At 39.2% G+C, this 13,311-nt stretch overlaps 1 protein-coding gene across 1 annotated transcript in view; it reads left to right on the forward strand.

Annotated features, from left to right (window-relative positions):
• The first annotated feature begins 681 nt into the window (after nt 1–681).
• PHF14 (PHD finger protein 14) overlaps nt 682–13,311 on the forward strand; it is a 117,123-nt gene continuing 104,493 nt past the window's right edge. Inside the window, exons 1-3 of the mRNA XM_004582527.3 lie at nt 682–1,167; nt 1,578–1,688; nt 9,007–9,758. Coding sequence (XP_004582584.3) covers nt 1,167; nt 1,578–1,688; nt 9,007–9,758 — 864 coding nt within the window. The 5' untranslated portion in view covers nt 682–1,166. The remainder of the gene's footprint in view (nt 1,168–1,577; nt 1,689–9,006; nt 9,759–13,311) is intronic.

Raw genomic sequence — 13,311 nt, forward strand, 5'->3', positions numbered from 1 at the left:
GAAAAATTTTCTGTTACATTTGTAATTTTGAAAACGGCAATCAGAATCTAATGTGATTGTCACATCACATCATTTAGCAGGAAATACTTTTCCTGTTCCAGGATATTTTCAGACACGTAGTTTATGGAAGAAGGTGTCATAGTTTACTTTTCTTGGTAGTGATTTAAGACAACAGAGAATCCTTTGTGGACAGCTGACTGAGCCAGTCTGTAAAACACAAAACCCAGCAGTGGTGGGCGAGGGAGGTCAGGTAACAGGTACCAGCATATAGGTAGGGTGAATAAGTTCATTATAGGAGGGTGATCACAACAACGTATTGTATATTTTATAAATACCCAGGAGTCTGAGGATACGGCAATGCAAATTACACAAGGGTCTATGCGTATGAAACGATCACAACTAATTAACATGCGCCATTAATTATAACAATGAAAGCCACAAAAACCGGGACAGAAAGCCTCCTCCCTGGGCCTTGGACCGAGGGGCGGAATTAGCCCGGGAGGAGGCGAGGAGGCGGGGCTGCGGGGCTGCGGGGCTGCGGGGCTGCGGGGCTGCGGGGCTGCGGGGCTGCGGGGCTGCGGGGCTGCGGGGCTCTGGGCCGCGGCCGGCCGTCGGCTCGGGTCCCGCTGCGCTCGCTTCGGCTCCGCGGGCCCGGCTCGGTGTCTCGGCGTCCGCTCGGTTCGCTTCGGCTGCTCCGGGAGGCAGCGGGAGGGCGAGTGGGGCGCACGCGCGCTCGGCCGCTGCGAAGGCCGCGCTCGGCCTCGTGTTTTTACTTCCTTGTCTTCCGAGCTGTATCCGGGTCGCTGCTTTCTCTATTGTCTCAGGCGACCGGCCTGGGGCCGTGTACCATCTGGGGGGCGTCTTCTGTGACTTCTGCGGCAGGCTAATAAAGATTTTCTTCCTGACATTCCCCGCCCCCCGTTCCAGTCTTAACGGGGGGTGTGTACACTCTCCGAGGCTGCCTCTGGCCGGGGCGGGGCGCGCCGTGGGAAGGGACCCGAGCAGCCGGGGCCGAGCCAAGTCTTGGGGGGCGGCGGGTGGGCCCCGGGCTGGACCCGGCGTCTTTGTGAGCTGCCTCGGCGGCCCCAGCCCCCGGCCCGCCGACCCCTGGGCTCCCGCAGCCTCTCTCTAGGTCTCCTCCCAACGACCAGCCTCACGGATTCCTTAGTAAGTGTGCTTGAGGCCCGCGCGGGGAGAGAGCTCCACTGGAGCGGGTCGGGGCTGGGGGTCGTGGGGATGGGGGGCCAGGGCCCTGGGGCGGGTGGACACCGGGCTCCGCGGTCCTTCCGTGGCTTGCGATGAACGCCCTGCCCTGAGAGTTGGGTTTCCTTTCTTAAGGTGTCCGACTCGGGGAGTGGCAGGGACAGCTCGGGGGGCTTGGACGGAGAGGTGGGCTGGAGGCTTGGAGGGTGGGCCCTGCAGGGACAGGCGTGGGCAGCGCCCGCGGGGTGGACTTGGGGCTTGCCGGGCCCGCGCGTGTCCGCACCTCAGCCGCGCCCCTGTGTGCCGGCCTCCACGGGGCTCTCACCTGCGGGGACTGTCCTTGGGAGTGACGAGGGCTGTTTCTCTCTTAACAGTGGATCGCAGCTCCAAGAGGAGGCAGGTGAAGCCTTTGGCAGCTTCTCTCCTAGAAGCTCTCGATTACGATAGTTCAGATGACAGTGATTTTAAAGTTGGAGATGCTTCAGGTAAATGCTTCCTTCTCTTTCCCTTGCCCGGCTTTCCGGAGTTGGGCTTGATTTTACACTTTTTTTTTTTCTATTTAAGGAATCAGTTTTGAATAAAACACCCATTTAAAACTGGAAGCACATACACTTCATTTGTTTTGTCCATTTGATTTCCCATAGTTTCCTGAGATCTGTCACTCCTAAATCCTGTCATTGCTTCTGTTCTCATTACTATGGAGTCAACAATAATTAGCGGGCAGGGGAGGGAGGACTTTTCCTTTTGACAAAGATTCCAGGGCAGTTTCTCTATTCTACACCTTAAAATATGTTTCTGCTTATTTCCATGGACAGGGGAAAGACTGAGATAAATCCTAAAGTAGAATATTACCGGGCAGTGATGTGAACTCTACATAGCCCTAGGTAGATGGGCTGTGAGGGGGAGGTTTTGTTTTTTTCTCTTTATTCTCTAGAATAAAATTGATCCAAGTACTTTATGTTCTACCAGCTGCTGAAACTTGTGAATCTGGGCCTTTTCAGATATCTCTGAGATATCTGCATGCTCATTTTTTTTTTAAGATTTATATTTATTGGAAAGTCAGGATTACAGAGAGAAGGAGAGACAAAGAAAAAGATCTTTCATCTGCTGGTTCACTCCCCAAGTGACTGCAGGGGGGTGGGAGGGAGCTGAGCGGATCTGGGTCTCCCATATGGGTGCAGTGTCCCAAGGCATTGGGCTGTCCTTTACTGCTTTTTCAGGCCACAAGCAGGGAGCTGGGTGGGAAGTGGAGTAGCCTGCATACCAAATGGTGCCCCTATGGGATTCTGGCACATGCAAGACGACCTCAGCCACCAGGCTACCGGGCCTGGCCCATGCTTGCTCATTTTAGCGATTCTAAAAACAACTTTTAAGAAAGATGATTTGCTTTGTATCAAACTGGGAAACAGAAATATACTTTTCCTTTTTCTCTTCTGTTGAACATACCTTATGCACATACTATAAAGTTTTAAGAGGAATACATAAAATGGCTTAAACATATGTGAGGGAAAAAAAACATGAACTTACTCAATTCTACGTCTTTTGATGGAAACAACTGAAAAAAGGTGCCTTTTAAATTTTATTCCTTTGGTAGTTTGAAAATATTCTTGAAAGAACTTTTTATCCTTAAAGAACATCTCTTCTTTTACGCCTCTTCTTGCCTGTTTGCCTTCCCCCGCCCCCTTCTGTTGGAGAGGATAGGGAGGGATGAATGGATTATATTGTGTTACTGTTACTTTTTCAGTAACAACAACAAACAGAACTTGTACTGTGGTTCAGTAGGAACATTTTGTTTACATAATATCATTTTTCTTTTACAATAACAATAACTATGTTAAGTTTTACTTAACTATGTATTTTTTACAAATGAAAAGGGTAACAGTTTAAAGAACTTGCCTAAACACACTTTTCAGTGTTCCACATTTAAGTGTTCACTGATTAACAAGAATGGGAGATGTAATCTTAAACTGATACTGTGTGGGTGTCACAGTTACTAACCAATTGACTTCAATAATCCAAAGTTGCTAACTTTTTCTCATTTACTTATTTATTTTTTAACTTTTGTCTCTCAACTCTGACCTTAAAAAAACTCTTAGTTTATTGAGATTTAGTACTTCTCAAGAAAGACAGGAAGGGATAGGAGGTAGAATTCAAATCTGTCTTCCCTTGGTGAAGACCTTCACAGATAATATCTCGGCTTGATTGTAGTTTTAGTTTGTTAGGATTGGGGTTGTGGCGTGCAACAAGAATAATTGAGCCTCAAAAGTTTCCTGTTTTTTAGATGCCGTTATTGGAAAAATTATATAGCCAAATTCTGTGTTTCATAATTATTATTCTGGTAATAAATTCTGACTGTGTATTTTTGTTTTTCCTTTCTGTTTATTGAGATGGAGTCATTCTTGGGTATCACTTCTTTTGGCAATCAGTAAAAAAAGTAATGACATGAACTGCTCTCCTAAAATAATTCATGGCGTCAAGCTAATAGACTCCTGACCTTCTAATTAGACATAACGAGGCTTGTGTATTATTTGTGAAGTGTAATAATATAAATTTTGTTAGATTTGTATATCTCCGCTAAAAATGTCCCATATGTGTTTTTGTTCCCTGTTGCTCTGTAATACTGAGTCAGCTAGCTGCACTCATAGTTGACCTTTGCAGTCCCTGTGGAGCTTAAGCGATGGTTAATAGGAAAAAGAGGTTTAATAGAAAGTAGTTTTGTTTAAAATAAATAATAGCAAGTAGAAATTGAACATTTTCCATTCTTGCTTTAGATCCTCCCCTAGGTGAGATAACAACCTACCTTACATTACCAATGTTTCCTGTTTGAATCCTTTATTTTTCCTCTGTTAGAAGGTAAGTTTAGCTAGGCCCTTACAGGAAATAGGACGTTAGACCAATCATTGGCTTTCATACATTTTGAAATTGGGTAGTCCCAACCCTCCTTATGAATAGGAAATTAAACTGGAAGTGGAGAAACAGCACAAAAAGTCCATTTGATAGTATCTTCTCTCACAGTAACCTCAATAAAGGACCTCCTGAACAAATCGTTGATTTTTAGGACTTCTGTTAAGGCAGCTAGAGTGGTTGAGCTCAATTATCGATAAATGTATTCTCTGCACCCGTTTCTTATCTTCATCTTGAATTTTCAAATACTGACACAGTTTATATTTTGGTTTAGCTTTATATATAGAAAACACCAGTTATCAACATGATACAAAGGAGGATATGTTATTTGCATTTATGTCTTCAAAGGCAAAGAGATTACAGTAGTTCAGATTCATCTTGGATTAGTCCATCAGGGAACCAAATTGAGAGATATTTTAGATTTAATGGCAGTGTTGATGAGGAAAACCTTAATCATTCTAGGTGTGGGGGCTTGGAAATGTCATTTTTATTTATGGATTAGGATTGAGTAAAGTAATAGAAAAGGTAGATTTGGGTAAGTAGAATTATGTCTTAGTGAAGTCATACTAAACTTAATTACTAGATGAATATTTCTCAGCCTTGATGTTGTGGGCATTCTGTATTGGATAGGTCTTTGTGTGGAGGCTTCTCTTGTACATTGTAGGATGTTTAACAGCATCCCTGTTCTTTAGTCAGTGCCAGGGGCTTCTTACCTCCCTGTCCACACCGTCCTTGTAGTAGCAGTTGTCTCCAGGTGTTGTCAGATACCATCTGAGGGAAGCCTGTTCCTACTTGAGATTTACCCAGCAAGTGTAAGAAGATACAATTGGAACTGGGGTTCAGGAGTGGAGGGCGAATTGTGTTGACTGATGACTTTTATCCTGAGGTATGCAGAGTTAGTAAAAATTGGTCCCCAGGGGCTAATTGAATGACCAGTAAACTAGTGATTTGTCTATTTTACCTTGTGTGTACTTATGGTGTCAGTACCTATTGTGTTAGATCAATAAATAGAACGATTAAAGTTGGTGAAACTTATGAATTAAGCTTATTAATTTTGCAAAGTTAATATAAAATCTGAATTAAATCACCAGTCTTATAGTTTAGTGTTTATCATGGGGAAGGCTTAAGCATTGGTTGCTAATGGTATTGATGGTTATTATTAAACTAATTTTATGTTGTTTAATATTTTTGGAAGATTCTTGATGGTTACTATTGCAATTCTGTTAGCATAATAAATAAATTACATAACTTTTAGTTGAAATAGTATTGCTTGGAGAGATTCTTAGGTATTATGTACTTGAGCAAGGCTACCTTTTATTCGGCCAAAAGAGAAGTAGAATTTCAATTATAAAAATATTTTCGGCAAGCAGCGGAAAAAACAAAGATATCACATTTATTAAAACCATAGAATTTGTTATATTTTAGAAGATACTATGTGTAATTATATGTGGAAACATCTTTAAATTTGGTGGCAAGCATTTTGATCTCCCAGAAGAATCTACCTTTCATGCTGCACAATGGTTGTTGTATCCCTTATAGTCTATCATGTATGTTCACTCATTTACCAGTCATGCACAGATCATTTGCGACAATTAAACACTCAATAAATTTTGAATGAATGATAGGTAAAAAAAAAACATTTTCAATGTTAAAAATTTATTGTATACTTTGGAAGTATAGCCTTCTGTCTAAGTTAAATACTTTCTTCATGCCTCTTAAGTCTATTATTTATTTTTTAAATAGGATTTAGGAAAGATGGATCTACAATGTGGTAGAACCCATTCTTTGAATTTGTAGTAATAGGAAATATTTTTAAAATGTAGACAACCAAGAATCTTGTTTTCTTATTATTACTCAACTGTGCTTATAACTAAATATTGTTATCTCCATCCTTTGAATGTATTTATGCCAAAAAATAAGGACTGAACACATGAACTTACTTTTCAGATATCAGAGAAAGATATAATTTGTTATGTTCTTGAACCCTCCAATTAAACCTTACTCATAATTCTGTTTGAAGAGTGAAAGATTGAGCAAGCTACTAGGATTTTAATTTCTGAAAAAATTTAATATTTGTTTAATCGTACAGTAACAAATAAAAGTCTATTTTGAAATTGTTTTTTTGGGGAGGAGGGAGATGTGAGATTTACTATATTTTTATAGACCATCTCCTATGTGGTTGTTAAGGGTTCCAAGGAGTTGGACCATCTTCTGCTGCTTTCCCAGGCCACAAGCAAGGAGCTGGATGAGAAATGGAGCAGCCAGACCATGACTGGTGCCCATATTGGATGCTAGTGCTTATATGTGGAAGCAATTTAGCCATTACAGAACCCTGATATCCAACTTGTTACTCTTGCAATTATAGCAGTGCTGTGTTTCAATTCTATGTAGTTCCTGTGCACAAGGAATCCTATGCCTTCAGACTGTCAGCTCTAGTTAAATCCCAAATCCTAGATCGATAAATAAATAAATAAATAAATAAATGCCAAATCCTTATTTTAAAGGAGCTAGACATTATTATTTTTTACCATTATTTTTCATTGGGAGGTTGTGTTTAATGATTGGTTTAAAAATCATAAAATTTTAAATGAATTGTAGTGTGCTTTGACTGAAGTCATCTTTTGTAAGTCATACTCGGCTCACACTTTTTAAATCCAAGGAACTAAAAAAATGCTGAAGTGTTTCTTCATTGGGCACAAACTTATTTGATGGAAAAACTTAACTAATATTAATGAGTTCATAGTTTTATTTTATATTCTTTAAATATTTATACCTTTCTCTGCAGGAATAATGTGTTTCATTATAGATCTAATGCCATAGAGTTTACTGGGGTGTTCATGCCATGTTTACTGTATATGCCATGTTAACCTTCCAAAATCTGAAACAAATCTGGATTCTGAAACATGTTTGCTTCTAAATACTTAAGATGAGATGTCTTGTCCTGCATGATACTGCTCTTGTGTCCTATGCAAGATTGTTTGGAATGAGAATGTATTTGAAGAACATTCTTAACTAACTGTGGCTCTACATGATAATCTTGAGGTCTTCCAACAGCTGTTAAGTGTTAATAATTATTATGTGTTTTAATTTACAGGCTACTTTTATTACCCGCCATTTATATAGGACTTCTGGGGTACTTTAGATACTAGTTATTAATTACACCTTCCTTCAATTTTAATGTCTAGTTAGATTTTTTTGAATTAAAGGAAATTGAAATGGTATGGGGACTGAATTTTCCCATCATTTGTTATTTTTTCCTTGATTGTGCTGATGATTCAGTATTTCGTAGATTTCATTGCTGGTATTTGTTGCTGAAGACTTGACTATTACTATTTCCCCTCCCCCATTCCTTCATGTTTGCCCTGCTCTTTTCCTGTTCCTATTTATCCTTCCCTCTAAATATTTTTGAGTTTTATTTATTTGAGTGATTTTTTAGAGGATTAGAAAGTTACTGAACAATGTTGTGTTTCTCAACAGAACATTATCTTAACAGTTCTGTTGCGAAAGAATGAACCACCCTAAGCAGCAATAGAAGAACTTTGATGGGAAGTTTATAGTCCTTGTAACAGCTGCTTAAAGCCACAGCCTATTTTTTAGGGTGGACTCCTGGATGGATTACATTTTCATAAGGGCAGATTAATTTACTCAACAGTTTCTCCAGTTCTCTGGCTTATGGTCTAGAATTTTAAGAAGATAAATTTATTTTATTGAGAGAGAAATAAACAAAAAAGGGAGTGTTCCCAACTCGTGGTTCACTCCCCAAATGCCTGTGGTAGCTAGATACTTTATGGCTCATACACATTTTAATTGTAGGCCAACGGCCTGCCCCTAGAGTTTTTGAAAGTTTAGGTGAATATTCTTTTACTGGTACAAACTATATCCTAGTAAGTAGGAAAAGTGATAACTTGGCTTGGAACATCTATGCCAGGCCACTTCTCAAACCTATTAGAATTTAGAAAAGTACAAATAAATGTCTGTGCTCATTTTGTTTCATAAAAATTAAAATTAATGAGGTAAAGTGTTTTTTAGGGGCAACTATATTGTGTTTTTTAAAAGTATTTATTTGGTTGAAAGAGTTGCCAAGAGGATGTGGGAGAGAGAGAGATCTTTGTCTGCTGGTTCACTCCCCATATTGCCACATTGGCTGGTACTTGGCCAGGCCAAAGCTAGGAAACTGAAACTCCATCTGGTTTTTCCATGTGATTGGCAGAGGCTCATGCACATGGATATCTTCCATTTCTTCCTAGACTATTAGCAGGGGACTGGATCAGAGAGGAGCTTCTGGGACTTGTACTGGTACTCATAGAGGATGCCATTGTTGCAGGTGGCAACACAACCTTCTGTATAGTGCCTGTCCCCTCTTTCTCTTGTCTGTTCTGTTCTTCATTTATTTATTTAATATAAACACAAAGTTGGAGAGAGGGACACACAGACATACACATAGAATCTTAGAATCATGTTTTGGTTGTGACAAATGTGGCATTTCTAAGATTATACTTTCTAAAGGAAGAATACTTTTTTGTGTGTATTATATACTCATTAAGTTAAAATCAAATGCCCAAATTTTTAAAAGCACCTTTGCTTTTAGAAAATATTGCATCAATAATTCCAAATGTAGTATGAGATATGTAACACAAAATACTGTTCCTCTCTTCAGAGCACATTTTAATTTTGAGTTGCATATATTCATCTTCATTAGTGTTTAAAATTAAACTGTTTATCTACTTCATTTATTTATTTAATCAGATGGGGAATGTCTACCATTCTTTAACTTGAATTTGTTCATATTGTTTTGCAAGTTATTCACCAATGTTGGTGGTTTCATTTGTCAGCGTTGTGTGTGTGTGTGTGTATGTACATACATATGTGTGGTTTTTTTTTTTCTCATATTTTCGACAGATTCTGAGGGGAGTGGTCATGGAAGTGAAGATCCTTCAAAGGACAGTGGAGACGGCTCCTGTAGCGACTCTGAGGAAAACGTTTTAGAGGAAGAAGCGAATGAAGATGCCAAAATAAAGGAAGAGCTTAAAACCTGTGGAGATGAAGAAATAGTGTCATCAGAAAAACAGTTAATTAAAGTGGAAAAGAAGGACGAAGAAGAAAATGGAGAGAAACCTAGAAAGAAAAAGGAAAAAGACAAAGAGAAGGAGAAAGAAAAGTCCACGGTATCCGATAGTGTGGCTGCCGCCGCTCCTGCCGCTGCTACCCCAAGCACAAGTCCTCCTGCTGCCCACACCTCCCCTGCCACCCCTGCCACCACCACCACGGCCGAAGAGCAAGTCAGTGAGCCCAAGAAGTGGAACCTTCGTCGAAACCGGCCGCTCTTGGATTTCGTGTCCATGGAAGAGCTAAACGACATGGATGACTATGACAGCGAGGACGATAACGATTGGCGGCCGACGGTCGTGAAAAGAAAGGGCAGATCCGCCTCTCAGAAAGAGGGGAGTGATGGGGACAACGAGGATGATGAAGATGAGGGAAGTGGGAGTGATGAGGATGAGAATGACGAAGGCAATGAGGAAGATCACAGCAGCCCCGCCAGTGAAGGGGGCTGCAAGAAGAAGAAGAGTAAAGTTCTTAGCAGAAACAGTGCTGATGATGAGGAACTGACCAATGATAGCCTGACACTATCTCAGAGCAAGAGTAATGAGGTAGATCAACCCAATTTTTATGATATCTGTCTGTCTGGGGCAAAGGGAATTCTCTAAGTCTGCTGGTTATATCAGGGGCATTCCTTGACATCCTGTTTTACAAACAGCTGTGATGGCGAATGAGCACCTTGAATGTAACATTTATTCATTTGGTCAAGATCCATGCTGAGTATCTGCTGCTTGCCACCGTTCTCAAGGCGCTCGCCATCCATCTTCAAGGCATGCTAGTTAGAGACTTTTTGTTTTATACCCAGAGTCTTGGGAAATAGGAGAGTTTTCTAATCCCTGTTATTACCTCACAACATTCCTCATAAGACTGCTGGAGGATGCTGAGTGAATTATGAAGCAACTTAGTTATGTCCATATCCTCACAAACATGCACAGCTTTAGAATAATTTAGAGCAGGGCAACAAGCAACTTAATGATTTCCCGTAACTTGTATAGATTCATTTCAAGGTTAATTCCTGTTCCATTATTGCAACCCGCATCACCAGATTATTTGGTTTATTTATTGGGAGTAAATGTGAATTATGCATACATACGTTTAGTGAATAAGTTCTGTCTCCAAAGAAATGAAAAAAAAAAGCAAGCAATTCCATCATAAGACAAATATTTCTATCATAAAACAACAGTAATGACTGAGTGCTTCCACTTGGAGTTCTGCTGCTGAAAGTTAGGTGTGTCCATTGGGCCCAGAGATGCAACATGCAAGATTTCTTCAGTCAAACACTTTTGTGTCCCTTTGTCTCTGTGTTTATGTATATGTTTTTCTGGAAGAGATTGTCTTGTTGTCTTACATGTAGATGTATCTGTTACATCACATGTGAAACTATGATAATTAATTCTGTCATTTCTGTTAATATGTTTCTAGTCATCAAATTTACCTCTTTACCAAGCACTGTTATTTCATGTCACTAAAATAGATTAAGCTGCTAGAAATTTTTCCTTTTTATACTTTGTTCTTTCACATTTTTCTATTTTAATTAAATTTTATGTAAGATTTGGCCATTTTATTACCAAAATAACGAAGTGGCTGTCAGGGATAATATATTAGTAATGATGAAACATAAGTTTATATCTTGGATTATAAACTTCTAGATTTGTCCTTTTCATATGACAATGTTGCCTGCCCTCCAGGCTGTCCTAATTCTTATCTTCATCTATGGAAGAATTATCATCTGGGGTAGAATAGTGTTTTTAATGATTTAGCCTAGGCTGTTCCATATTAATATGCTGATTGAAAGAAATGGGTATGAAAAGCTTAGTTGTTTCTTTTTAATTTGAGCATACATTCACTGTATTTTATGATGCTTAATACTCACTCTGTATGTCTACTGAATACTCTTGCTTTTGCCAACATCATTTTCTTCCATCTTATTAGGCTGATATTCACCTAAGAAGTGTGGCTGATGATAGAGGCAGTGTAGATTAGATTTATGCTGAGGTGTTGGGGAAGCCAGCATGTGTTTAGAAATTTGACGTATAAAATGTATATAGTTGACTGTTAATTACCCGTAGATCATAATATATTGCTTAAGAGGTGTAACCTAATGTTAATGATGCAGACTTCAGTACGTAAAGAGACCTTACCTTACCTGGTTTAATAGACCCAAGGCATTCCAGGAATTCGAAAGTGTTTTTCTGCATGTAGAAAGTTAATTTTCCATTTTTTGCCATGACTAATATTCACACTCTTCTACAGCTTCTAGATCATTTTAGTTCTATTTAAATTACACCAAATGATTTTGATGCTAAATTTTAATTACCAGTTGAGATTATTATATTTCTAAATTTCTGTACAATCACAGTTCATGTGATTGTATAAAACATGATGAATGTTAATCTTTGTTACATTGTGGCTTATGTTTTTGTTTCTTCCTGATTATTTCAGGAAGTGACAGTAGTTACTAAGCATTCATTAGATAGTTAAGTGTATATTTGATTATATTTAAACTTTTGTTATACTCTGCTCTTTCTTATTGTTTTCAGATTCTACCTTGAGATTATCTGAAAATGTGGCTATAGAAATACATCCAAAAATTATATCACATTTAATTTGCAAGCAGATAGGCAGTTTTCTTGGTATCTGGCAAGTGAATTAATAAATTCTTGTTGACCATCATTTGTAGGTAAATGGTGCCATGAAACCCAGAGTTTTAAATTTTGAGCAGGACCCTTTTTATGACTACCTTTTTTTTAAAAGATTTTTTTAAATGCTTATTTTAAAGGCAGAGTTATAAGAGCAAAAAATGGAAACAGCAAGTGAGAGAGAGGGAATGTTTTATCCAGTGCTTCATTCCCCGAGTGGCCACAGCGACTGGAGCTGGGCTGGTATGAAGCCAGGAGCCAGAAGCTTCTTCCAGGTTTCCACGTAGGTTCACAGGCCCAAACACTTGTTCCATCCTTCACTGCCTTCCCGGGAACATTAGCAGGAAACTGGATTGAAAGTGGAACAGCTGTGACTTGAACTGATACCCACATGAGATGTTGGCAATGCAGGAGGAGGTATAACGTGCTATCCCTCAGCACTGACCCTTATGATCATTGTTTTAAATGTCTTGGTTTCAGAATCCTTATTAAAATTGTGAGAATCTGTATTATTATATGTAATACAGATTATGTATGTTGATATATAATTCTAAAAATAAAACAGGAATTTCAAAGAACAAGGCATATAGAAACACAGTTGTCAAATTGATGACGCTTTCCCATTCCATGGAGCTTAGAGAAAGGCTTCACCATATATCCAGGGGAGTAAGAGAATGAAAAGGGATAATAGCACCCTAAAATCATTAAGAACATTGTCTTCTGTACTCCCTGATGGAGAGTTTACCTGAACTGACCCGTGAAAACTACTGTTTTATAAAACATGAACATTTGATAACCTACATTTTCTGCAGATGGACAGCTGTCTGTGCCAATGGCCTATGGGGTTTTCTGAGTTTAGCGTAATCTCAGTAATCCCCTTCGAATGTGGGTATGTATCGTTTTTAGCCTTTTTCCCCCCAAATATGGATTCGTTTAGATTATTTTAGATTATTTAATTTTTTGAGGTAAGGCTTTTGAGAAAAACAATTATAATATTGTTCAGAAAATAGGTTCCATTTTCCAGCCTTGAAACTTGAATTTTAGATTAGAATTAAAATGACAGAAACCCATGCCAATAGAAATGGCAGTTTTGTTTTGCAAAAAGAAAAAAAAAATCCTTTTCATAAAGAACATTTAGCATTGGAGACACTTTGTGTTATTATTTTAAAATATAATTTTATATTCTTAATAGTTGGTTTTTTAAAAAGATTTGTTAACTTTTGTTGGAAATTCAGATTTACATGAAAGAGAGACAAAGATTTTTCTATCTGCTGGTTCACTCCCCAAGTGGCCACAATGGTGGGAGCTCAGCTGATCTGAAGCCAGAAGCCTGGAGCTTCTTCTGGGTCTCCCACGTGGGTGCAGGGTCCCAAGGGTTTGTGGCGTTCTCACTGCTTTCCCAGGCCATATGCAGGGAGCTGGAAGGGAAGTGGAGCAGCTGGGATATGAACTGGTACTAACGTGG

The sequence above is a fragment of the Ochotona princeps genome, chromosome 20 (genome assembly GCF_030435755.1).
Source record: "Ochotona princeps isolate mOchPri1 chromosome 20, mOchPri1.hap1, whole genome shotgun sequence".
Taxonomy (NCBI): Eukaryota; Metazoa; Chordata; class Mammalia; order Lagomorpha; family Ochotonidae; genus Ochotona; species Ochotona princeps.